Raw genomic sequence first — 20450 nt, 5'->3', positions numbered from 1 at the left:
GGAAGAGGGCAGGAGAACAAAGGAAGCCTAGGACCTATAAAAATGGCAGAACACCTTGCTTCTAGGGATACCAAGACACCAGCTACGGCCCCCTTCTCTCTCCCGGGAGAAGTCTATGTTTCCCCTTTTTAAAATAAGCCCTGGTTTATATGCTTGCCTTGGCGTGCTTCTCTAATGTTCAAACTTCAACATGTGAGAAAGCAGAACCCGTTACAATAACCAGTGGTATCATGCTTCTGCCTGATGTTCTGTCTGTCTCAGCTTGGGACCTGCCGCAGTACGGCTGCAGCAAAATAACCAATAACCGGGGGATGACGAAGAACTTGTGTAGATTGATACAGCAGGAGTGGGAGCCGTTTATTGTAGGACAACAGAGGTATTTATACATTCCACACAGCTTATCTTAATTAGCATAAACTAGATACAGCAGTCAACCAATAAGAAATCTCCACACTTAAGCAGCAGGGACCAGAGCTGAGCAGTGAGCCAAAGTAAACTTTTCCCTTTTCTACATTGCTCTAGTCAGGTCTTTTGGTTGTAGCAGCTAAAGCTGACTAGAATACTGTGAAAGCAGCACTTAGAGGGAAGTCTATAGCATTAAATGCATGCATCAGAAATAGCATTAAAAAGAATAAAATGCCTAGGGACAAATTTAACCAAGGAGGTCAGATTCAAATACTAAATATTGCAGGCACTGTGTTAATCCGGGATGCAAAGAAAAGATCACCGACTCCAGTTTTAAATCAAATTAAAGCAAGCTTGTAATTCTGGCCAGGACTATCCCTCCGGAAAACCCTGGGCTGGAGAACAGTACCCCAGCTCTCTAGGAGCATAGTTTTATAGCACAAAAAGTTGCAAAGGGGGGTGTCTTGAGAATTTACAGATAACAGGGTTTTGACAAGCATAATACAAAGGCAGATAGCAGGATAATGATCTACATGGCTTAACATTTCAAGGTAGGAAATAAATTTAGATCCCAACATCAGAACTTATGAGGCAACACTGAGGTTTCAGAGAAGGTTATTATCTGGTCAGGGAAAGCCAGGCATGGGTGAGTTTAAGGCACAGGCAGGAATTCCAAACAAGTTTAGAAACTGCAGTAATTTTTAGTAAAACAGAAATTAACTTTCCATGATTTTGTGATGAGATGACTCCCAATCTTAAGGTGGAATTAGTCTGGGTTCATCAACTACTGAAAGAAATTAAAGAACTCCTAAGTGAATAGAAAGTATTGAGTTTATGGATTAAAAAAAAACTACTACTCTTATAAACTGGGCATGGTGGTGCACACCTGTAATCTCAGCAGTTTGGGAGACTGAGGCAGGAAAATTGAAAGTTCAAACCCAGCCTCAGCAATGTATAGAGGCCTTAAGCAATTCAGCAAGACCCTGTCTCTAATAAAATACAAAAATGGGCTAGGGATGTGGCTCAGTGGTTATGTTGTAGGGACAGATGAGGCAGGGCACCGAAGATAGCAGGAAACTGTTTTATTTGGCTGCAGCCAGACTCAGAGGGCACAGCTTTTGCTGTAATCAATCAATCCCCTGAACCCCAAGTTCAGGTAGTTTCAGAGTTTTATGTAAGGGGAGGGGCTCAGAAGTTCACAGTCTGCAGAAGTTCACATAAAAGCAGCTTTTTCTTTCACTGTTTTGGGCAAGTTAACCCTTCAAGGATGAAAGAAAAGTGACCACAACACTCGAAGCGACCAAGAGATCTTTATTGGAGCAGTGTAAAAGAGGAGAAAAAGAGAGAGAGAGAGCAAGAGAAGAAAGAGAGAGGAAGGGAGAGCAAACGTAAGAGAGGGAGACAGAGAAAGCAAGAGAGGGGGGCCCAGCAGGAGGGAGTTTTTATAGCCAAAATTTAATGGGGTCTCTGGGTCTGCAAGCTGCCTTGTTGGCGTACAGTGATTGGATCACACAGTAGTTGCTAAGGATGTCATCTTCTGCCTTCAGGCAGATGGGGCAGGGGTCAGATGTAGGTTTCTGTTGCACCAGACCAGTGGGGGTCGAGTGTTCAGCCTTGAGTGGGGTTGAGTGTTCAGACTTGATGCAAACAGGTGATAAAAGACCAGACGGGGTGGGTGGGTGGGGGGGGTGGGGTTGAGTGCATGGGTTATCCTGTGGCTAATATTCGTTCAGCCTGCCCTGCAGACAACTTAGTTCAGCCTGTCCTGCACCTAACAAAGGACAACACCTGAGAAGGGGAGAGCTTCTCCTCCCCTTTCTTTCCTCCCCCTGCCAGTTGTTACCATGGAGCCCAATTGGTAACTTATCTTAAAAACGTAGACGTCTCTGTGAAGCCCAGCTCAAGGCCAGAGGCTTGTTTGCTCATTTCTACAAACTATGATACTCCATATGTTTGTGAAAAACTAGTAAGGGGGTGTCCAGCACCTGGAGTGCTGGTAAGTTCCCTGCCAGTGGCCAAGTAAACCAGGGTGACACCAAAATAGGAAGTTTATCCTCATTGAACTCTTTTGCAGAGACTCTTTTGCTGACAGTCCTGAAATCAGCCATGGTGAAGATTTCTGGAGAGGCCCAGTTAAGACTTTTCTGTGGAGAAAGGGAGTGCCATCTCAGTTACGTGCCCCTGACAAGGGGCATGACCATAATCCCTAATCTGTGGCGACAGTGACCCCTTGGCTGCTCTGAAATGTGATTTGGGGGCTCTCCCCCTAGAAAATTTGGTCCCATCTCCAGCCCTCGTTATTTCATGTGCATGCCCCAAAGAAGAAAGAAGGCCTGTGTGCATTGTTGTGGTCCAGCAGCTGCAGAAGAGGCTCACAAATACTGGGTTAAATTCACAGGTAAACTCTTAAGATGATGGCATCACTCAGGTTTTGATACATCATATTGTATCAAAACTCCAATTTTTTTTAGTTATGTATAATTCTATATTCCAATATGTATATACATAAAATTGTTTTTAAATAAGCAACAAAAAAACTCCGTCTTCTTTATGATAAATGGTATAGACAAAAGCCTTTTAGCTAACATCATACTTAAGATTCAGACAGTATATTTGGGAGATAGAAGCCCAGTGGAGGTGAATTTGGGCAGAGAACGTGGATTTGGGCAGAGAACGTGGATTTCCCCAGAACGTGTTTGTAGACTGCTGGTGTGAGTTCGGGAATAAAGAGTTGCTGTTTGAATCTACAAGCTGTGTGGTGGCTCCTGATTGTGTGCCCAGCCAGACTGCAGCATTTGGCGTCCCATGCGGGGAACTTCTGAAGCTTAGAGGTAAGTGAAATTTCTCACCCTTGAGGAAGAGAGAAAGAATGGGTGAACATTTCAAAAAACAATGTGTTATTGTTTTGATTTATTTTGTTTTTATTTCAAGTTGCCTGTTCCTAGAACTTTCTCAGGCAAACTGGGGAAAATGGTTGACTCAAGATTTGAAGTTGTTCGCCTCCGAGGAAGAGAAATTGTTAGAGGAAGGAGGCACCCTAGTAAGACCAACAACAGTTAGGGCATATGTTGATACAATACAAAAATGTAGCACATGGCCTTTTAAAGAAGAGTTATTAAGTATATCAATGGGACCATCATGGTATCCTGTAGAAGGATTTTTCTTCAACAAGAAAGAGATGGCTAGTTCTGTTTACTACATTTGTCTAAGATCTTGGTTTTTAACAGACATCTGATTAATTTACAAAGCTAAAGTGTTAAAATATCAACCACTAAATATGAAATCAAGTACTCTTTACTTATTAAGTTCCATAAGGTAATATATTTAAACATTATGTGTGTTTTCATAAATTGGTAAATGGAAAAAGGTTTAATATTGCTTTGTGTCTGTGTCTTTGCTAAAACAAGGTTACTAAGAGTTAAGATTCTATCGTGTAATTTATATACAAAGAGTAGAAAAATTTTCAGTTGGGTTTCAATTATAGTATTATAGTATCATAAAAAACATGAAAGTCTTTCATCTTATTAAAGTGGAGTAATTTGTCTAAATCAGACATTTTATAAGAGTTGTTTCAAAATGTGAATTTATAAAAAGGGTTAACGGTTAAAAAAGAGATAGAAAAAGATTCAAGATGTGGAAATATATTTTAATATAAAAGGTTAAAGGAAAAAGAAATGTTTCTAGATGAGATAATCTCTGTGTGGTAAAGTAAAAAGTTGTAAATGCCATTTAAAAAGATTTTGAGGAAACTAGACTTACTTTAAAAGCTTGAGAAAGAAAGAAAGAAGAAAAAGGTATTTGTACATGGCAGATTGAGACAAAGCTTCTCAATGGAGTTTTTAAAAAAAGCCTTTGGTTGAAGGGCAGCCATGTAAACTAACATTGAAGCGATTTAAACAATCTAAGCCTCGTTTAAAAGAGTGAAGTTGAGGGTGGTGAAAAAGTACATTTAAAAGTACAGTATAGATGATAATTAAAAGGCTTTAAAAGGTTAAATTGAAGGTGGTTAAAATGCCTTCATGATGGAGGAAAGAAGCTTAGTTAATCTTAAAGGCATTGCTTAAAAAAATGAGAAGATAATAGGATTCAAGTAAGGTATTTCAGGTAGAAAATGCAAAAAGCTAAGACAACTATTAGATACAGACATACTTATTAAAGCAAAAAGAGGGAATTGGAAAGGGGTATATATCCCCCATAGATAAACTTAAAATAACCCTTTTTACTCTAAACTTTTTAAATTTGGATTCATCAGAACTTAGTGCTGCGGAAAGGCATATGTATCCAAAAAATGTACATAAGCCTAAGGTACTTTGGAAAGATATTCTAACAGGACAATGGAAAGGTCCTGACCCAGTGATTGTCTGGAGTCGGGGTTTTGTTTGTGTGTTTCCACAGGGAGAACAGCAGCCGATTTGGATTCCAGAGAGATTAACTAAAACAATTTCTACAGATCGAAAAGAAGATGATTTGACTCAAATCCATAACAGCTGATATCCAGAACTCCAGCTTGGCCATTCTTACATCTGCGACAGTGATTAACCAGGATGCTTTTTTCAATAGCTATTTTATTATTGCATTTTTCCACATCATAAGGTTCTATTTTTATTTTTTGAGCTCATATAAACCTAGGTTAATGTTTTTCTGATCAGTTTTATTTTTTGACTATGGAGTTTTTAAACATTGCAATGGAGATTTCAACCAGGTAAAGCTACAAGGCCTTTACTGCTGCAGTCTGGCTGGGCACACAATCACGAGCCACCACACAGCTTGTAGATTCAAAGAGCAACTCTTTATTCCCGAACTCACACCAGCCATCTACAATCACGTTCTGGGGAAATCCACGTTCTCTGCCCAAATCCACCTCCACTGGGCTTCTATCTCCAAAATATACTGTCTAAATCCCGTGAGAACTCAAGGGGAACTCAGGCAGCAGGATACGCCCTATTCCCAGCAGGAATAATCTTAAACCTTAAACCTGGAACCTAAACCGGAACGCCCTAAACACGATTATCTTAAACCGGGAACACCCTAATCTGCCTTGGTCCTTGAGCAAGGTCACCTACATTCAATGTCACTGCAACATGTCAGCAACATGGGGTACGCTGGCAAGGAAATTGTCATACCTACTTGGCTAATGGCTCCCAGCATCTCCCCCCTTCTGATTAATTAAACAACAAGCAATGTGGCTTAAGGACAGTGCCTGGTAGGTTGTCAAATTCAACATATGGTTCTTACCCGTCATGGGAAAAACTGACCTTTAGGCGTCAGCCTCCTGTCTTAGGTCGATACCACTGCAATTGAATCATACCCGTCACTGACTACCGGTCCAGCATACAGCCATACTTGTGGATAGGTCTATGCACCAGTGGGGGGGTGAGGTTCTTTGCCTCACCTCTGTTGGCCCCCAAATTTGGCCTTGGTGCCAGTGGGGGAGTGAGGTTAATGTGGCTTATGGACCGTGCCTGGTAGGTTGTCCAATTCAACATATGGTTCTTACCCGTCATCGGAAAACTGACCTTTAGGCGTCAGCCTCCTGTCTTAGGTTGATACCACTGCAATTGGATCATACCCGTCACTGACTACCGGTCCAGCATACAGCCATTGGCCCCCAAATTTTAGACCATCACTAGCAGAAGGGAGGAGAATACAGAAATGCCACAACACCAAGCCAATTGACGGCTCCTTGGGAAAAATTGCATCACTGGTGACACCATCAGCAAAGATATGCCAGCATTACCACAATTCGCTGCACCAAACCATAGTTACATAGTCCAGGCAAGTTCTGCAAGCAGTTCAAAGCGGAGGAATCTATCAATATGTCCATTTCCTCCCAAAATCCGTTTCCTCCCAAAGTAAGTTGACTCTTTGATTGAGCATTACTTGTTGAGTTCTTCACCGGCACTGGGATGGAGATAGGAATTCTGGCAATGATGCTAAAGAGACATTATCCTGAAAAGAATTATTAAATATAATGAAAAGGAAAGGTGAAAGTAAACAAACAGATCTGTTAACCTACTTTAAAAACAATCCTTAACAGCCTTTTACCTAATTTAAACTAGTAAACAAACAGATCTGTTAACCACCTTTAAAAACAATCCTTAACAGCTGTTTACATAATTTAAATTAAACCATTTAAATCACGTGAATAAAAAAAATAATAATAATTCGGATCCCAGAACGTGTTTGTAGCCGGCTGGTGTGAGTTCGGGAATAAAGAGTTGCTGTTTGAATCTACAAGCTGTGTGGTGGCTCGTGATTTGTGCCCAGCCAGACTGCGGCAAAGATTAAACGCTTTCCCCTGACCATAGGAACAAAGCAAGAATTTTTGCTCTGATTTCTGTTCAATATTGCACTGGCAGTTCAGTCAATTCAATGAAAAAAATTAAAAAGAAGTTAAATCCTCCATAATGGAAAGAAGTGAACCTGTCTTTATTTGTTGATGGCATGATCTCTTTTTAATTCTAGTTTGTTATATGACAGTACAATGCATTACAATTCATATTACACATATTGAGCACAATTTTTCATATCTCTGGTTGTCTACAAAGTAGAGTCACACCATTTGTTTCTTCATATATGTGATACTGCCTGTTATTGGTGAAGAGTCCTGCTTCCTCACATGTTGAAGTTTGAACATTAGAGAAGCCCACAGAGGCAAGCAATTAAAGCAGAGTTTATTTAAAAAGGGGTAACATAGACTTCTGCAGGGAGAAGGGGACCATAGCTGGTATCCCCAGAAGCCAGGCGTTCTGCCCTTTTTATATGTCCTAGGCTTCCTTCATTCTCCTGCCCTCTTCGCCTCCTGTTTCTCCTTCCTGCCTAGCCCCAGGGATACTCCCTAGGAGGGCCAAAAGGTGGGAAACAGGTGGGCTGAAGCGGGAAGGGAAGGATGGTGCAATCCAGCACACATTAACAATCTTATAGCTCCCTATAGGGAGGAGCAACTCCTGGGATGAGTTACCTTAGCAACAGATTGGAGCAGGGGCAGGTTCTTAGTAATGAGTGGAGGAAGGGCTCTAGGAATTAACATTTCATTCTCCAACTTCTGGGACTCACTCAAAATTAGCCTCCTGGATTGCCGCAGTCCGGCTGCAGCAAAATAACTGGGGGGTGACGAACAACTTGTGTACGTTGATACAGCAGGAGTAGGAGCCGTTTATTGCAGGACAGGAGCAGTATTTATACATTCCACACAGCTTATCTAATTAGCATAAACTAGATACATCAGTCAACCAATCAGGAATCTCTACACTTAATGGCTCGCTTTTGTTACTTCTCAAACCACTCCCTCTGGCATTTTGCCAGGCACCATCCAGACTTGTTTACGAATGCTAACATTCCCCTGGCAAAATGCCAGGTGTTATTTTGACTTGTTTACAGACTCTAACACTGGATCCTCTTCTGGGGATATCAGGATACCAGCTATCAATACCTATCTATACTGACTGCCTAATTCTGGCTTCACCGTATTTAGGATAATGATGTCCAGCTCATTTCACGGTCTTTCCCACCCCTATACCCCCTCCCTTCTCTCCCTCCCCTGCCCTGTCTAGAGTTCACCTAATCCTACCATGGTCTCCCCAACCCCACGATTCAGCCTCCTCATAGCAGAGAAACTATTCGGCATCTGATTGGAGAATATGCTAAGTGAAGTTAGCCAATCCCCCCAAACCAAGCCGAATGTTTTCTCTGATGGCATGATCTTAAAGCAAAACCCCTCCTAAGATTCATAGGGCAAACCAACGGGGCAATTGGAAAAGAAAATAAAGTAGAAACATTTGAACTTCATAATTGAAGAACTTTATGGGAGCCTCCGGTAACCTCGTGACTGCGGTCCTGGAGTACGGACAGACACGTGGACCGAGGCAGGAAAGCGCACCAGGGGCTGCTCTGCAGAGCACAGCGCGCCAGGCACCTCGGGCCCTGCCCGCGCTCCCCACCGCGCCCCACCGCGCCCCACCGGCCCTGGCCCTCGCCCCTGGGCCCAGCAGGAGTTCTCGCGCAAGCCCGGGCGCTCCCGCACGCCAGGGCGAGCCCCGGACTCCAGACTCCGGCGCAGGCGCAGAGGCGAGGCCGCCGGTCCAGCTCGCAAAACGGGCTCCGCGCAGGCTTGAGCGTTCCGCACCGGGAACCCCCCGCGGAGGCGTCTTCGCGGACGTGAGTGTCCCCGCGGCCCTTCCGGCCTCCGCGCGCCCAGCGCCGAAGGTTCCGCGGCAGGCGCGGTCCCGGCTGCGGCGGGCGAGCGGGGCGGGCCGAGGCCCAGGCGGAGGGCCGCGAGCGGGACGGGGCGGGGCCAGAGCTCGGGGCGCGGTAGTCGGTTGGACGCGCGCCGCCCTCGCGGGGTGGACCCCTGCGGCTGGCTCCTTTGTGCACCGCGAAGGGCGCTGCAGAAGCCAGATCGGTGCCAGACCCCCACTCTGGCCTCCGTTTACGTCAGACCGTCTGAGGCTGAAGAGCGGAAAATAAAGGCGGTGGGGAGCGGGGTGCAGGAGAAAGTGCGCAGGAACCCTGGTGGCTGGAGTTGAGTGGGGAGCGCTGCTGTCCGCGGTGGAAAGTCCGTGCAAGGGCTGGTCTGTTGGCACGTGGAGCGGCACTTTATGACCACTCCACCTGAGAGGATGATGCTGTCGTGGGCGTGACGTCTGTAGGGCAGCGAGGCGACCCACAGGACTCAGGCATGAGGAAGAGAGCAGAAAAGGAGGGCCACCTTGCACATCAGGTTGGAGGGACCCTTTGGAGGGAACCTGGAGCAGGGGCATGACCGTAATCCCTCATCTGTGACGACAGTGACCCCTTGGCTGCTCTGAAATGTGATTTGGGGGCTCTCCCTGAAAATTTGGTCCCATCTCCAGCCCTCGCCATTTCACGTGCATGCCCCAAAGAAGAAAGAAGGCCTGTGTGCGATGTTGAGGTCCAGCAGCTGCTGAAGAGGCTCACAAATACTGAGGGCATCTCTCTTTAAATGTACAGCTTCACAATCTTCAGATTAGTTGTGGGAGGAGCTTAGCAGTAATATCATCCCCTTGTGTTGTATATGATATTCTTAATTGTAAATGGTTTGCCATATTTTAACATGTAGCAGTCACAAAAGCTTTGTAAGAAAAGATAAGCAAGTATAAGCAATGGCATTTTACAGTGTGGGGCCAGATTTTTCATAAGGTTGAGTAACTTGCCCAGGGAAGCACCGCACCGAGCAGGGTCCATTACCTTCTATTTTGACACTTGGGATGAAGTAAGGAGACTATTGCCATCCCATACTCTTTTTGAACTCATATCCCATGTGAGGAAATTCACAAAGAGGTCAGATCACCTAGAATTTCAAGAAAGATTTAGTCTAGATCTGTCCCTTTTATCCTTTATCATCAAAAATGGCCTTTAACTCCAGACAGAAGGACTATTGCTCATTTGCTTGCTGACTGCCCTCCATGTCTACCTCAGTGTTATCACTACTGTAATGCATCATTAGGTGATTCTGTTGTCATTCTGTTTCTGGGAAGAGCTGTGGCTATGTCTGGGCATTCATTTTCCTCTTCATCTTTAGGGTGGCACTCAGTTGGCCAGATGTGGACATTACTAGACCATGATTTTGGATGCCTTAGGGTAAGACATTTTCCTTGCTCTGTTGATCAAAAACAAAGCCAAGAAGAGGCCACAGGGGGAAAGGCAACTGCTTACTTCTCCATATCTGTATCCCACATCAATTTTTTTCCTCTTTTCTGAAAATCTGCCGTCATCTTGCCAAGCTGATATTTCTCTTTTGCAGAACTTCTCTTCTTGGAGGAGTCTGCCAGATTTTTCTTCTTCCCAGGGCAGGACTATTGCTCATTTGCTTGCTGACTGCCCTCGATGTCTTCCTCAGTGCTGTCACTACTCTGATGCATCATTAGGTGATTCGAGAACACAGCCTTATGGACCTGTTTCTTGAATGGTCTTGTCTGAAATGTGGTGATGTCCCTGGGTTTGAAAGAGTGGTTTCATTTTAGTCTTAACCCATTGGTCTAGGTAGGTAGATATGTGTCTCGGAGTGTGGGATCTAAAACTAAACTACTAGACATCAGCTTTAGAAAAGAAATCAAGTCCAATTGAAAGACCCTCAGAGTCCCTGTCCAAAGTGAACCACATGAAACACTGGCTGCAAAAGCAAGAGGCAAGTTTATTAATACACAGGCGCCTGCGGGTGCTCAGCAACACCTCAGCCGGAGCTTAGGTGAACTGGCACACCGGGCTTTGGGGTACAGATCTTTTATAGGGTACAGTGGTCAGTTTCCCGCCTAGCACAGTAGCAGGTATCTCATTGGCTCTTTTGAATCCAGCATATAGGTCACTTAAAGGGTAAACTTGTTTTTCACTATAGGTTCCTGGAAAACCACATAAAAACCACTTATTTTTCACTGTATGCTTCCGTTTGCTCAACCGTGCCGGTTCTTTCCCAACCATTCTGTTCTTTCCTAATTGGTTACACTTAACTGATTATCTGAAAAACACATCTGACGCCTGTGCAGGTGCAAAAGCAAGCCTTGATGATTTTGTAACTGGGCCTAAAGTTATTGGGCTGGGGTCTCTCACAACATCTTTGCTTTACAGATGAGAATATATAAAACTAGACTGTTTTTTTTTTCCCCTCTAGTTTCTATATAGCTACCAATAAGCTATGACCAAAATCCAGATTAGCTGGTCAATGCTATACCACAGAACATCTGTCTAACATTTCTCCAAAGTGTGCTGAGGCTGCCACTGACCTGTCGGGGAGGGATGGAGGGTTTAGTCCTTGGGTTTCACAGATCGGGCTTTTAGTCTGATTGGAATTCACTACATCTTCCCAGGGACAACCCCCAGGAACCAGACACTCCCTAACCTCAGGGTACTTTGAAGTCAAGGTCCTACTGGTATCCTGGGATCAGGAGTTGAGTTTCCTGGCCACTGAAGGGCCAAGGACTGGAAAGTGTGACTCTGTGCTCTTTTCCTGTCTGTTGAGAAGCACCAGATCTGTATGCTATAGTACCTGAGTCCAGCATTTATCATGTGACTCCTCTGTACTTCCAGCTCATTGTTTATGTTGTGGAACTAACAGTACCACTCTCACAGAGTCACTGCGAGGAATAAACAAGTCAGTATTTGTGAATACAGGCTTAGAACAGGCAGAGCAAAAAAACGGGGCCCTTTCTGCAGGCTGCATTTCCAAGTCAGGCTCCTTTCAGGTTCCTTATTTATTCTTTCTTCTTTTTTTTTTTTTTTTTTGTTTTCTTTTTGTTTGTTTTAAAGGTGGAAACAATAACATTTTGTGTTCATCATGTGTCACATACCCAAACTTACATGATGCATACTGCAGTCATATACATAATGTACTTACCTAAAATGCAAAACATTTTGAGGCTCTTGTACTAAACAATACATACACCTTAGTTGGATTAAAATTGGATATCAAACTGGCAGTTTAATAATCATTATACTACTAATAAGGTTAAGCCTGAATCCTGAACTTGAAATTGGCTGTATCCTTTGAACCTTGTCCTAGATCAGGATTCCTGCCTATTTTAGGTGTCCTGTATTTAATTGGTTTAGTAAGACAATTTTTGAAGACCTTCAAATTTCAGATCTTCCTGGATTTTCCTTGCCTCCCCAAACCTAAACACTTCCTAACAGTACCTCACCTCCAGGGTGGAATATAATATGTAATAATACCACTGTGACCATCATTCCTGTTAATCCTCACAGCACCCTTATGGCAACTGAGTTATTCCCAGATCCTTAAGGACTTCTGCTAGGGACAAGGTCTTTGGCTCTAGTGGCTTCATGTACCTGCTGAGTGATGCATTGTTCATCTAGTTTTAATTCCACTGCACTGGAGAAGTGTGTCTCCATCCTCAGACTCACCATCCCCTCTATATTATCCTGAAATAAGATTTATAGATATTAACTACCTATAGAAATAATTTCCAAAATGTCAATATATTACCTCAACTGTAATATCAAAAACAAAGAAAAAGGCAAATTTTGTATATTTAGAAAATCATTTCCACATGTAAACGACTGGAAGAAATAGAAGGTCGTACCTGTTAAAATTCCTTGAATGCAACTACAAATGCAGACTAATTCATGAATGTCATATTTGTGAATCTGATACTATAAGTGGTTTTATTTTCCTGAAATGGTGAATAATTCCTAATAATAATCAACATTTTCTTGATTTTCCAATATATATGAAAGTTTGCAAATTACTTTGTGTATATATATAAAGTGATGTTGAGTTCTAGCTACAGATAACTTTAACCTATTTTGGAAGACAGGCAGGATAATGAACAATGCCTAGTTTGGCAGGAATGTCTGTCATCCTTGGCTGCCACTAAATTACAATAGCGGCAATCATTGTAACAATCCGGAAATCCCCCCAAATTCCCCAAACCCTCTGTAGGATTCTGCACTGAAGCCTAGGGATCACTATAACTAAAGAATAACAGTGAACTGCCAACAAAATAACTATGGAGTAGCTTAAGGATCTGGGTGGGCTGCAAGAATCAAAGCCAGCCAGGCTCACAGCAGGGCATACTCCTGTTAAGGAACACTGGTGTCATGAAGTTTGCGACTGGATTTTAATGCAAAGGTTCTCTGGCCACCCATTCAACCCAGCAGTAGGGCACTTGTGTTCCGTTTCCAGTTGAAAGGCAAAGTCAGGCATAAGGTATTGTCATGTTGCTCTTGAGGTTCTCAATGTGTGGCTTCTTGGTAGAATCTCCATGTCTTGGAGATTCCCAGTCTATGAGAAAGGAAAAACTGGAAAACCAGGTAAACTCCCTAATCCAGCAGATCTCAAAGCAGAAACATTTGGGGAACTGTTTATAGTCCATGGCCTCCTTTCATATGCAAGAACTCCAGATAAATTAACAAGAGAACAGGTTAAACAATAAGCTTTAATGGGGAAAATTCAAGAGTCCAGATGTGCAAGAAGATCTTCAGATTTTCCAATTTTCCCAATAGAAAGATGCTGGAGCCAGGAACTGTACTAAAATACAAATGCCAGGGCCATCACATTTACTAGGCTGAGGCAAGGCCCAGGTAACCAGAGTGACAAATCACATAAGTGACTTAGGAGTGTGTACGTGTCACCTGTCTTTTGCAAATTCTCGCCTCTTTCAGATATCCAAGTCTTCAGCTTATGCCACAGCCTCCGTGAAAGTGCAGCTACCTTTTCTATAGATCACAGAACTGAGATGGAGCTGTGAACAGTGTGGTCTCCAGCACCTGCAGCCTTGGGTTAAATAATCACTCCAATCAGCAGGAGTCCCAGCATGTGAACTGGGCCTGACCAGCCGAAGGACAGAATGCCCAGAACACCAGGACAGGTGAGTGGGATCACAAAAGATCACCCATTTGGAATTCAGGAGAAAGTTTTGTCCAAGCCTTTGCAGTTGCTTAGCTGTGTGTTCTAGGCAAGTTGCTTAGGCTGTTTTCTTAGCCCATCTGTGAGCACATTGACTGAGATGAGTGCTGGTGCTGGTAAGCTCCTAGCAGTCTGTGACTTTAATTTTCTTTAGAAGACTACCTGAAGTAGTTGAAGTCGGGGGAAGATGGTATTTCTGAATAATTGTTACCTTTCAGTGCCAGGAAAATGGCCGTTTCAGTTCTGATGGCACCCTTGCTCCTTTGCAAGTCTTCCTCTCTTTACCCTGCCCTGGCTGCTGTCCTGTGACCAGTCAGCCACAGTAACAGGGCATTTACCAGCAGGCTCTCTCTCTGATCACTGGCTGGCATGTGCACATTTCCGTTTTTTTTTTTTTTTGACTTAGCATATTATGCAGTCCCTCTTCCCATATTTCTTGATATCTCTGTGCTTATTTTGTCTACTGCCCAAACTGCCACTGCCTCTCTTCTTCTGACTTCTTACTTCTCTTCCATTATCTCACTTGGTTTTCTCCTCATATAAAATTGCTAGTGTGCATGAATTGCAAATTAGTTGTTGTTTTCCCTGATGATTTATTTTCCTTGTGATCCACACTAGACACAGGTGACATCTGCACTTTAAATGTCTTCCAGACAGGGAGATTTGAACTGCACCAAAGTATCAACAGCAATCAGTCTGTTTCTGAAGAAGTAGAGTTTCAGGATCAGCAATGAAAAGTCTCAGAGGGAATGGTGTCCAGGGTCCTAAAAGTGAAGAAGGCTGTAAGAGACAGAGCCAGTCATCAAGGCAGGTAAAATGTCCCACACAGAAAAAACTCTCTTTTGAGAAAACAGCAATGAAGCTAGTATCAGTGACGTTGAAGGATATTTTCAATGGGGAGGGACACCCTGAGTCCACTGACTTCAGACCAAGGTCCAACCTTGGTGTACAACAGAAAATTCCAAAGGGAGATAAATACCCTATATCCAGGGAACACTCCAAAGATAGCCCAGAATTCATTCAACAGCCAAAACTCCTCCCACAAAAGAAACCCTGTAAAGGCAACCAGTCAGGCCTTATTGTTCACGGGAGCCTTCATGGCAGAGAAAAGCCTTTTGGATGCCGCGAGTGTGGCAGGACTTTCAGTCCAAGCACACACCTTATTGAACATCAAAGGACTCACACTGGAGAGAGACCTTATGAGTGCAGCGAATGTGGAAGGGCCTTCAGCCGGAGCACTAACCTCAACCAACATCAGCGAACTCATACTCAAGTGAAGCCTTATGAGTGTCGTGCATGTGGGAAAGCCTTCAGTGACCGGTCAACCATGATCCAACACCAGCGCATACACACTGGAGAGAATCCCTACAAGTGCAGTCGGGGTGGGAAATCCTTCAGCTGGGTCTCCTCTCTCTCCGAACACCAGAGAACACGCACAGGGGAGAATCCCTATGAATGCAGCGACTGTGGGAAGGTGTTCAGCAGAGCTCGACTCTTGTCAGACACCAGAGCTTCACACCGAGGAGCACTGCTGAGTCTGTACCAGGCTCCACAAGAGCACCTGCATGTCCTCCTCCCAGAACGCCTTGGTTCACACACCTGGACCACTAGCCACCCCAGTTTCAAGCTTTCCTCCACCCCTTTCTCTTCTTCCTTCCTTCTCCTCCTTCCTCTCTCTCACTCTCCCCGAAATGCTCAAATGAGTGATCAGTAAAACAAAGGGATGGCCTTCAGAGGCTAACATGCTCAATCTCGTATTCTGAAAGGCTCCAGCCTTCGCACACACAGCTGCCTGGCACTCTGTGGCTTGTCACCTTGATTTTCCATAAGGCTTGAGTCTCCACTCAGTGAATCATGTTTCCCAACCACTTCTGACCAGTTTGGGATAGTGGCATTGAGGCAAATCTCCTGACTTAGAAAACCAGATTTTTCTTGCCTCCCACCCTTGCCTTTTCACCATAGTATTTTCCCTCAAAGAATAATCCATAGTTTTACTAATGTGCCTAAATAATCCTAATTTCCTTTTATTAAATATTTACCCAGAACTTCCTAAAAAATCATAGAGACATTTGGTTCCTTCAATATTGGGGGGGGGGGGCATGCTTTCAGTTGCTGTCCTGTTTTTAAGAACTTTTATTTTGTTTCCAGACTTCATGAAACTCAGAGCCTCTGGCTTTAACTTTTACCAGTCTGATCTCAAGGGTAAACCCAGGACCTGTTTCTCAGTCCTCTTCCTATTTGACATTTGCAGAACTGACACTTTCGGCCACTCTTCTTAAAACTTGGGCATATTTTAGGACCCAAGATTCTGTGGTGATCCACTCTGCCTTTCTCCTGGTATTTCTCTGAGCAGCAGTGATCATCTTTATGATTTGGGGTAAGGGTGAGGCCAGAATAACTCATTTTATTGGATTATATACTTGAAGTAATTGAATAAGATAAGTTCCTTAAAGATAGAGAATTTGTTTTCAATTCATATAAAACATCAAAAAGAACTAAGTAGACACTGAATGCCTATAACTGTTGCTTAGTAAGGCTCCACTATTCCCTATGATCAGTCTGCCCGACTTTTGGTGAAAGGGCTTAGTAACTGATTCCAGTGTCTTGGGCCTATATTATTAAGTAAATGCAACATGCTGTCCTTTCTTCCGGACTTGACTTAGCTGACTTATTAAACTACCACTTTGTTAAAAATTAGTCCATAGCTTTGCAGTGTTCCCAAGAAAAATTTCAGACACCTTTACAAGGCCTTTCATAATTGGGCCTGTTTATTTACTTATTTCCCATCAGCTCCCCAAGGCAGTACATGTGGGCAGACCCATCCTCTGTCCCCACGACACCTTCTTTTCATGGTAGTCCATGGCACCTTTTACATGTCCCACTTTCTTCTCTGTATCTCCAGAGATTCTACACAAGACCCCGCTCACATCCTGTCTCCTTTGTGACACTTTTTCTCCCCACCACCTTAGAAATCCTTTGCCATGAGGATTTGCATTACTCTCCCACATTGCTTTATTCTGGTTTCTGGTTCTTTCAGGTCTCCTTTTCTTTTCTCTGTTTGTTTCTGTTTTGTTTATGAAGCAGTATCTCTCTGTGGCCCAGGCTGGCCACGAACCCCTGGCTCAAGAGATTTTCCCACGGCAGTCTCATGAGTATTGGGACCACAGGCACACCATGGTAGGGGCTCAGGTGCCTTTTCCCATAAGCTGTTTGAAATTAGAAATCATCTCAATCTCTTCTAAGCCCCACCTAATACAAACAGTGTAGTGCTGGACTCTAGTTTTAATCTAAACAGGAGGGGTTAATTTAATGTTGCAGCACTAAGTCTTTTCACAGAGATGGTCTTTCACGGGTATCATGGCCTTTGTCACCCTACCCTGAATACTAAACTAAGTCTTTGGATTGACCCTTTAGAGCTTCTAGGATGCTGGCCTCTGGGCTTTCTACTTCATGTCAAATGATAAAGCCATGCCTGACATAATAGGTGCTCAGCAAAGGCTGGTTGATGTGATTCCACTGTTGCACAGCCACTGTAGCCTTTCATTTCATCTCCTGCAGGGTCTGTAGCTTTTATTACAGAAATTAAAAAAACTAGAAGGTGTTTCTTTTAACTGTCATAATAGGCAACAGCCATCTATTCTATTCTAACTCCATCATGTGTTGAATGTGATTCACGAGGGCTGGGGATGTGGCTCAAGCGGTAGCGCGCTCGATTGGCAGGCGTGCGGCCCGGGTTCGATCCTCAGCACCACATTCAAACAAAGATGTTGTGTCCACCGAAAACTAAAAATAAATAAATAAATAAACATTAAAAAAAATGTGATTCAAGACACAAAAAAATAGAAAGCCAAAACCACATACATAACAGCATTGAAGGAAAGAAAAGATTCCCAGGAGATCAGGACAGGATATGACATGCCACAAATTATTCAGCTTGGGATGCAAATTCAGCATTCTGAAAATCAAAGTGAGAGAGTCATTTGCTAAGTCTGTATTTGGAAGAAAAAAAGTCAATAAAAAAAAAAGATTTTCTAAAGCTTAACTTAGAGTTAGGGTGAATTTTTGCACTGGCTTTCATGTAACCCTGCAATGCCCTTGGTATCATAACAGCATATCTCAGTATATATAACCAGTATAACATAACGACATGCGGTTAAGCATTAGGTTCCCAGTAAGAGGTTCAGGAAGGCAGGCATGGAGACTACTCTCAAGATGGAATGGGGTTGTGACGGGCAGGACATAAAGAATATTAGGTCATTCCTTAGTGTCAGAAGAAAAGCTTTACACATATTTTAATCATTTAGTTCACCATATTATGGAATGAAGACACTGAAGTTTATAGATGTTAAATCACTTACTCAGGGACTAGGATTTAGCCCCAGTTCTGCTGATTCCAGCACTGGTCCTCTTAAGCTGGATCCTGGCAAGATCTAGAAAAGAAGAGAAAAAAGTAGGAAATGCTCAGTTGTTCCAGCGGATGAACTGCACTCCCTAGGGCAGGGGATGCTACCAAGTCAAAAGTAAGATGGGGGATTTGAAATCACATAGCCAGATGGCAGCAGCCTTGAGTACTAAATTTTTTGGATTTCATATTTTAGGTGATAAGGGAAATATGAGACATTTTTCATTGTGGCAGCTAGGTTGGGTTTGAGAGGGGAGAGTAATCTGGTAGAGGTGACAGAATGGCTTGGAAATGAGAGATGGCCAAAAACTAGATGGGAAGCTGGGGTGGGGTGGTCTTAGAGTTAGTGGGGAATAGTAATGGACAGAAGAAACACTGTCTTAGTCCATTTGTGCTACTCTAATGAAATACTGGCAGGGCTCCCCACAACAGTCCCTCTTTCAACCACCCTTAAGGGTCAGATCCAAACCTAGCCATTTCAGATCCAGACACACAGGAAGGATGTGGTGTGCCTAGGGGTACATGTGCACAGGGAGCAGCGAGAAAGGTTTCCTTCCTTAACCTGGTGTCTTTAACCTCTGAACAGCCACCAGCACCTGGGCACTGGTCAGGGTGCTGTATAAAACAGGCTGGGTGTCTGGTGAGTTAGCCTGCCTCTTTAACGAGTCAGCAAAGAACCCACAGCTTGGAGTTCCCATGAGGAAGTCCAGCAGAAGGGCTGGGTAGGCTGTTTAAGGAGAAATGCAGGGCCTCCTGGTGTGGCTGGTTCCAGGGAGGGATAACAAGTCAAGGTGACCCTCCTGTGCGCAGCCACTCTGCCGCCCCTGCCCGCCTCCTATACTTCCCGCGCACTGAGAGGCAAGGTCTCTTGCTCCTTTGTTTAGAACAGCTCACTGATTCCTTGCTTGAGACAGCTGGGGGTTGAAGTCCCAAGTGCTGGGCAAGGGATGCAGATGCAGCTTAGTGTGAGTGAAGTGGCTGCAGGTTTGCTTTCGCCGTTATTGCTCCAGATCTGTGAGCTTGCCAGCGCTGCACCACCGCCAAGGCCTCCAGTGGAAATGTGCACATTCTTGGCTTTTATCAATAACAAAACCCAGGCAATTTCAAGGTCATGTTTGTGGAGCTTTAAGCTAAATGCTAAATAAGAGTGTCGTCCCTTGCAGTCTCCACCATGACCTTCTGCAGGTTGAACAAGTGCGAAAGACAACATGTGAGTGGAAAATGTGCTGTCAATCGTTGCCTTCTTCATTCTCAGTGTTTACAGGGCCTCCCTGTAGCAGGAGTCCTAGGTTAGTTTAGTCCTGGCCAGCAACTTACATTCAATAACTCCGGTATTGATTATTCTAATACTTCTCTGTACCATGAATTCTTTGATGGTGAGAAAGTTATGAACTGCAGCTGAAGCCTTTCCTACATTTACTACACTTGTAAGGCTTTCCTCCACCATGATTCTCTCATGTTGAATATGTGGAGCGGTCACTGAAGCACCCTCTATGTTCAACACATCAGCAGGCTTCTCTCCAGGATGAACTCTCTCATTTTATACAAGAGATGGGCAACAGCCAGCTTTTTGCATATTCCATGATATGGTAGTCTCTCACCATATCGATGACCATCAAAGTTTGACCAGCACCCAGAAGCTTCCCTACAAACAGACATTCACAGCTTTTCTCCATTATAAACTGCATCAAAATGGACAAATCCAGCATACAGAAAATCAATAAAACTAAGTTGAATGCAACAACATCATCAATCAACTGGACATAATAACTACCTACTGACTGCTTCATCCAACAGCAGCAGAGCATACATTCTTCTCCAGCTCACATGAGACAGACACTCACCAACATAAGCCACGTTCTGGGTCATAAAATAACATTTAACTACTTTAAGAGAATAGAAATTATACAGTGTCTATGACTACAAAGAATTAAACTAGAAATTAATAAACAGGAACATAAAATAAAGTCCCCAAATACTTGGAGATTAAACAGCAAACTTGTAAATAACACATGGATCCAAAAAGGAATATCAAAGGAAATTTTAAAAATTTTTAAGCTAAATGAAAATACATTAGAATTTGTGAGATAGAGCAAAAGCAGTGCTTAGATTATGTTTATAGCAGTGAATGCATATACTGGAAAAGGATGATGACCTAAAATCAATCACCTAAGCTTCTTCCTTAGGAAATTAGAAAAAGAAGAGCAACTTAAATCCAAAGTAAACAAGAAACTTTTAAAAAAGTTAGAAATTAAAAATAGGAAG

General features: G+C 43.5%; 1 protein-coding gene across 1 annotated transcript; it reads left to right on the top strand.

Moving 5' to 3' along the window:
- Positions 1-8756: 8756 nt before the first annotated feature.
- Positions 8757-18156, top strand: LOC124097847 (zinc finger protein 391-like). Its single transcript, XM_058581986.1, has 2 exons — positions 8757-13745; positions 14437-18156. Exon 2 carries the CDS (start codon positions 14514-14516, stop codon positions 15495-15497), a length of 984 nt encoding a protein of 327 aa, XP_058437969.1. The 5' UTR covers positions 8757-13745; positions 14437-14513; the 3' UTR covers positions 15498-18156.
- The last annotated feature ends 2294 nt before the right edge of the window (positions 18157-20450 follow it).

This window comes from Marmota monax, unplaced genomic scaffold (assembly GCF_021218885.2).
Source record: "Marmota monax isolate L192 unplaced genomic scaffold, Marmota_monax_Labrador192_F-V1.1 WCK01_AAM20220418_F8-fsc00141, whole genome shotgun sequence".
Taxonomy (NCBI): Eukaryota; Metazoa; Chordata; class Mammalia; order Rodentia; family Sciuridae; genus Marmota; species Marmota monax.
The sequence above is the reverse complement of the archived record's forward strand: the minus strand, read 5'-3'. Positions and strand labels throughout refer to the sequence as shown.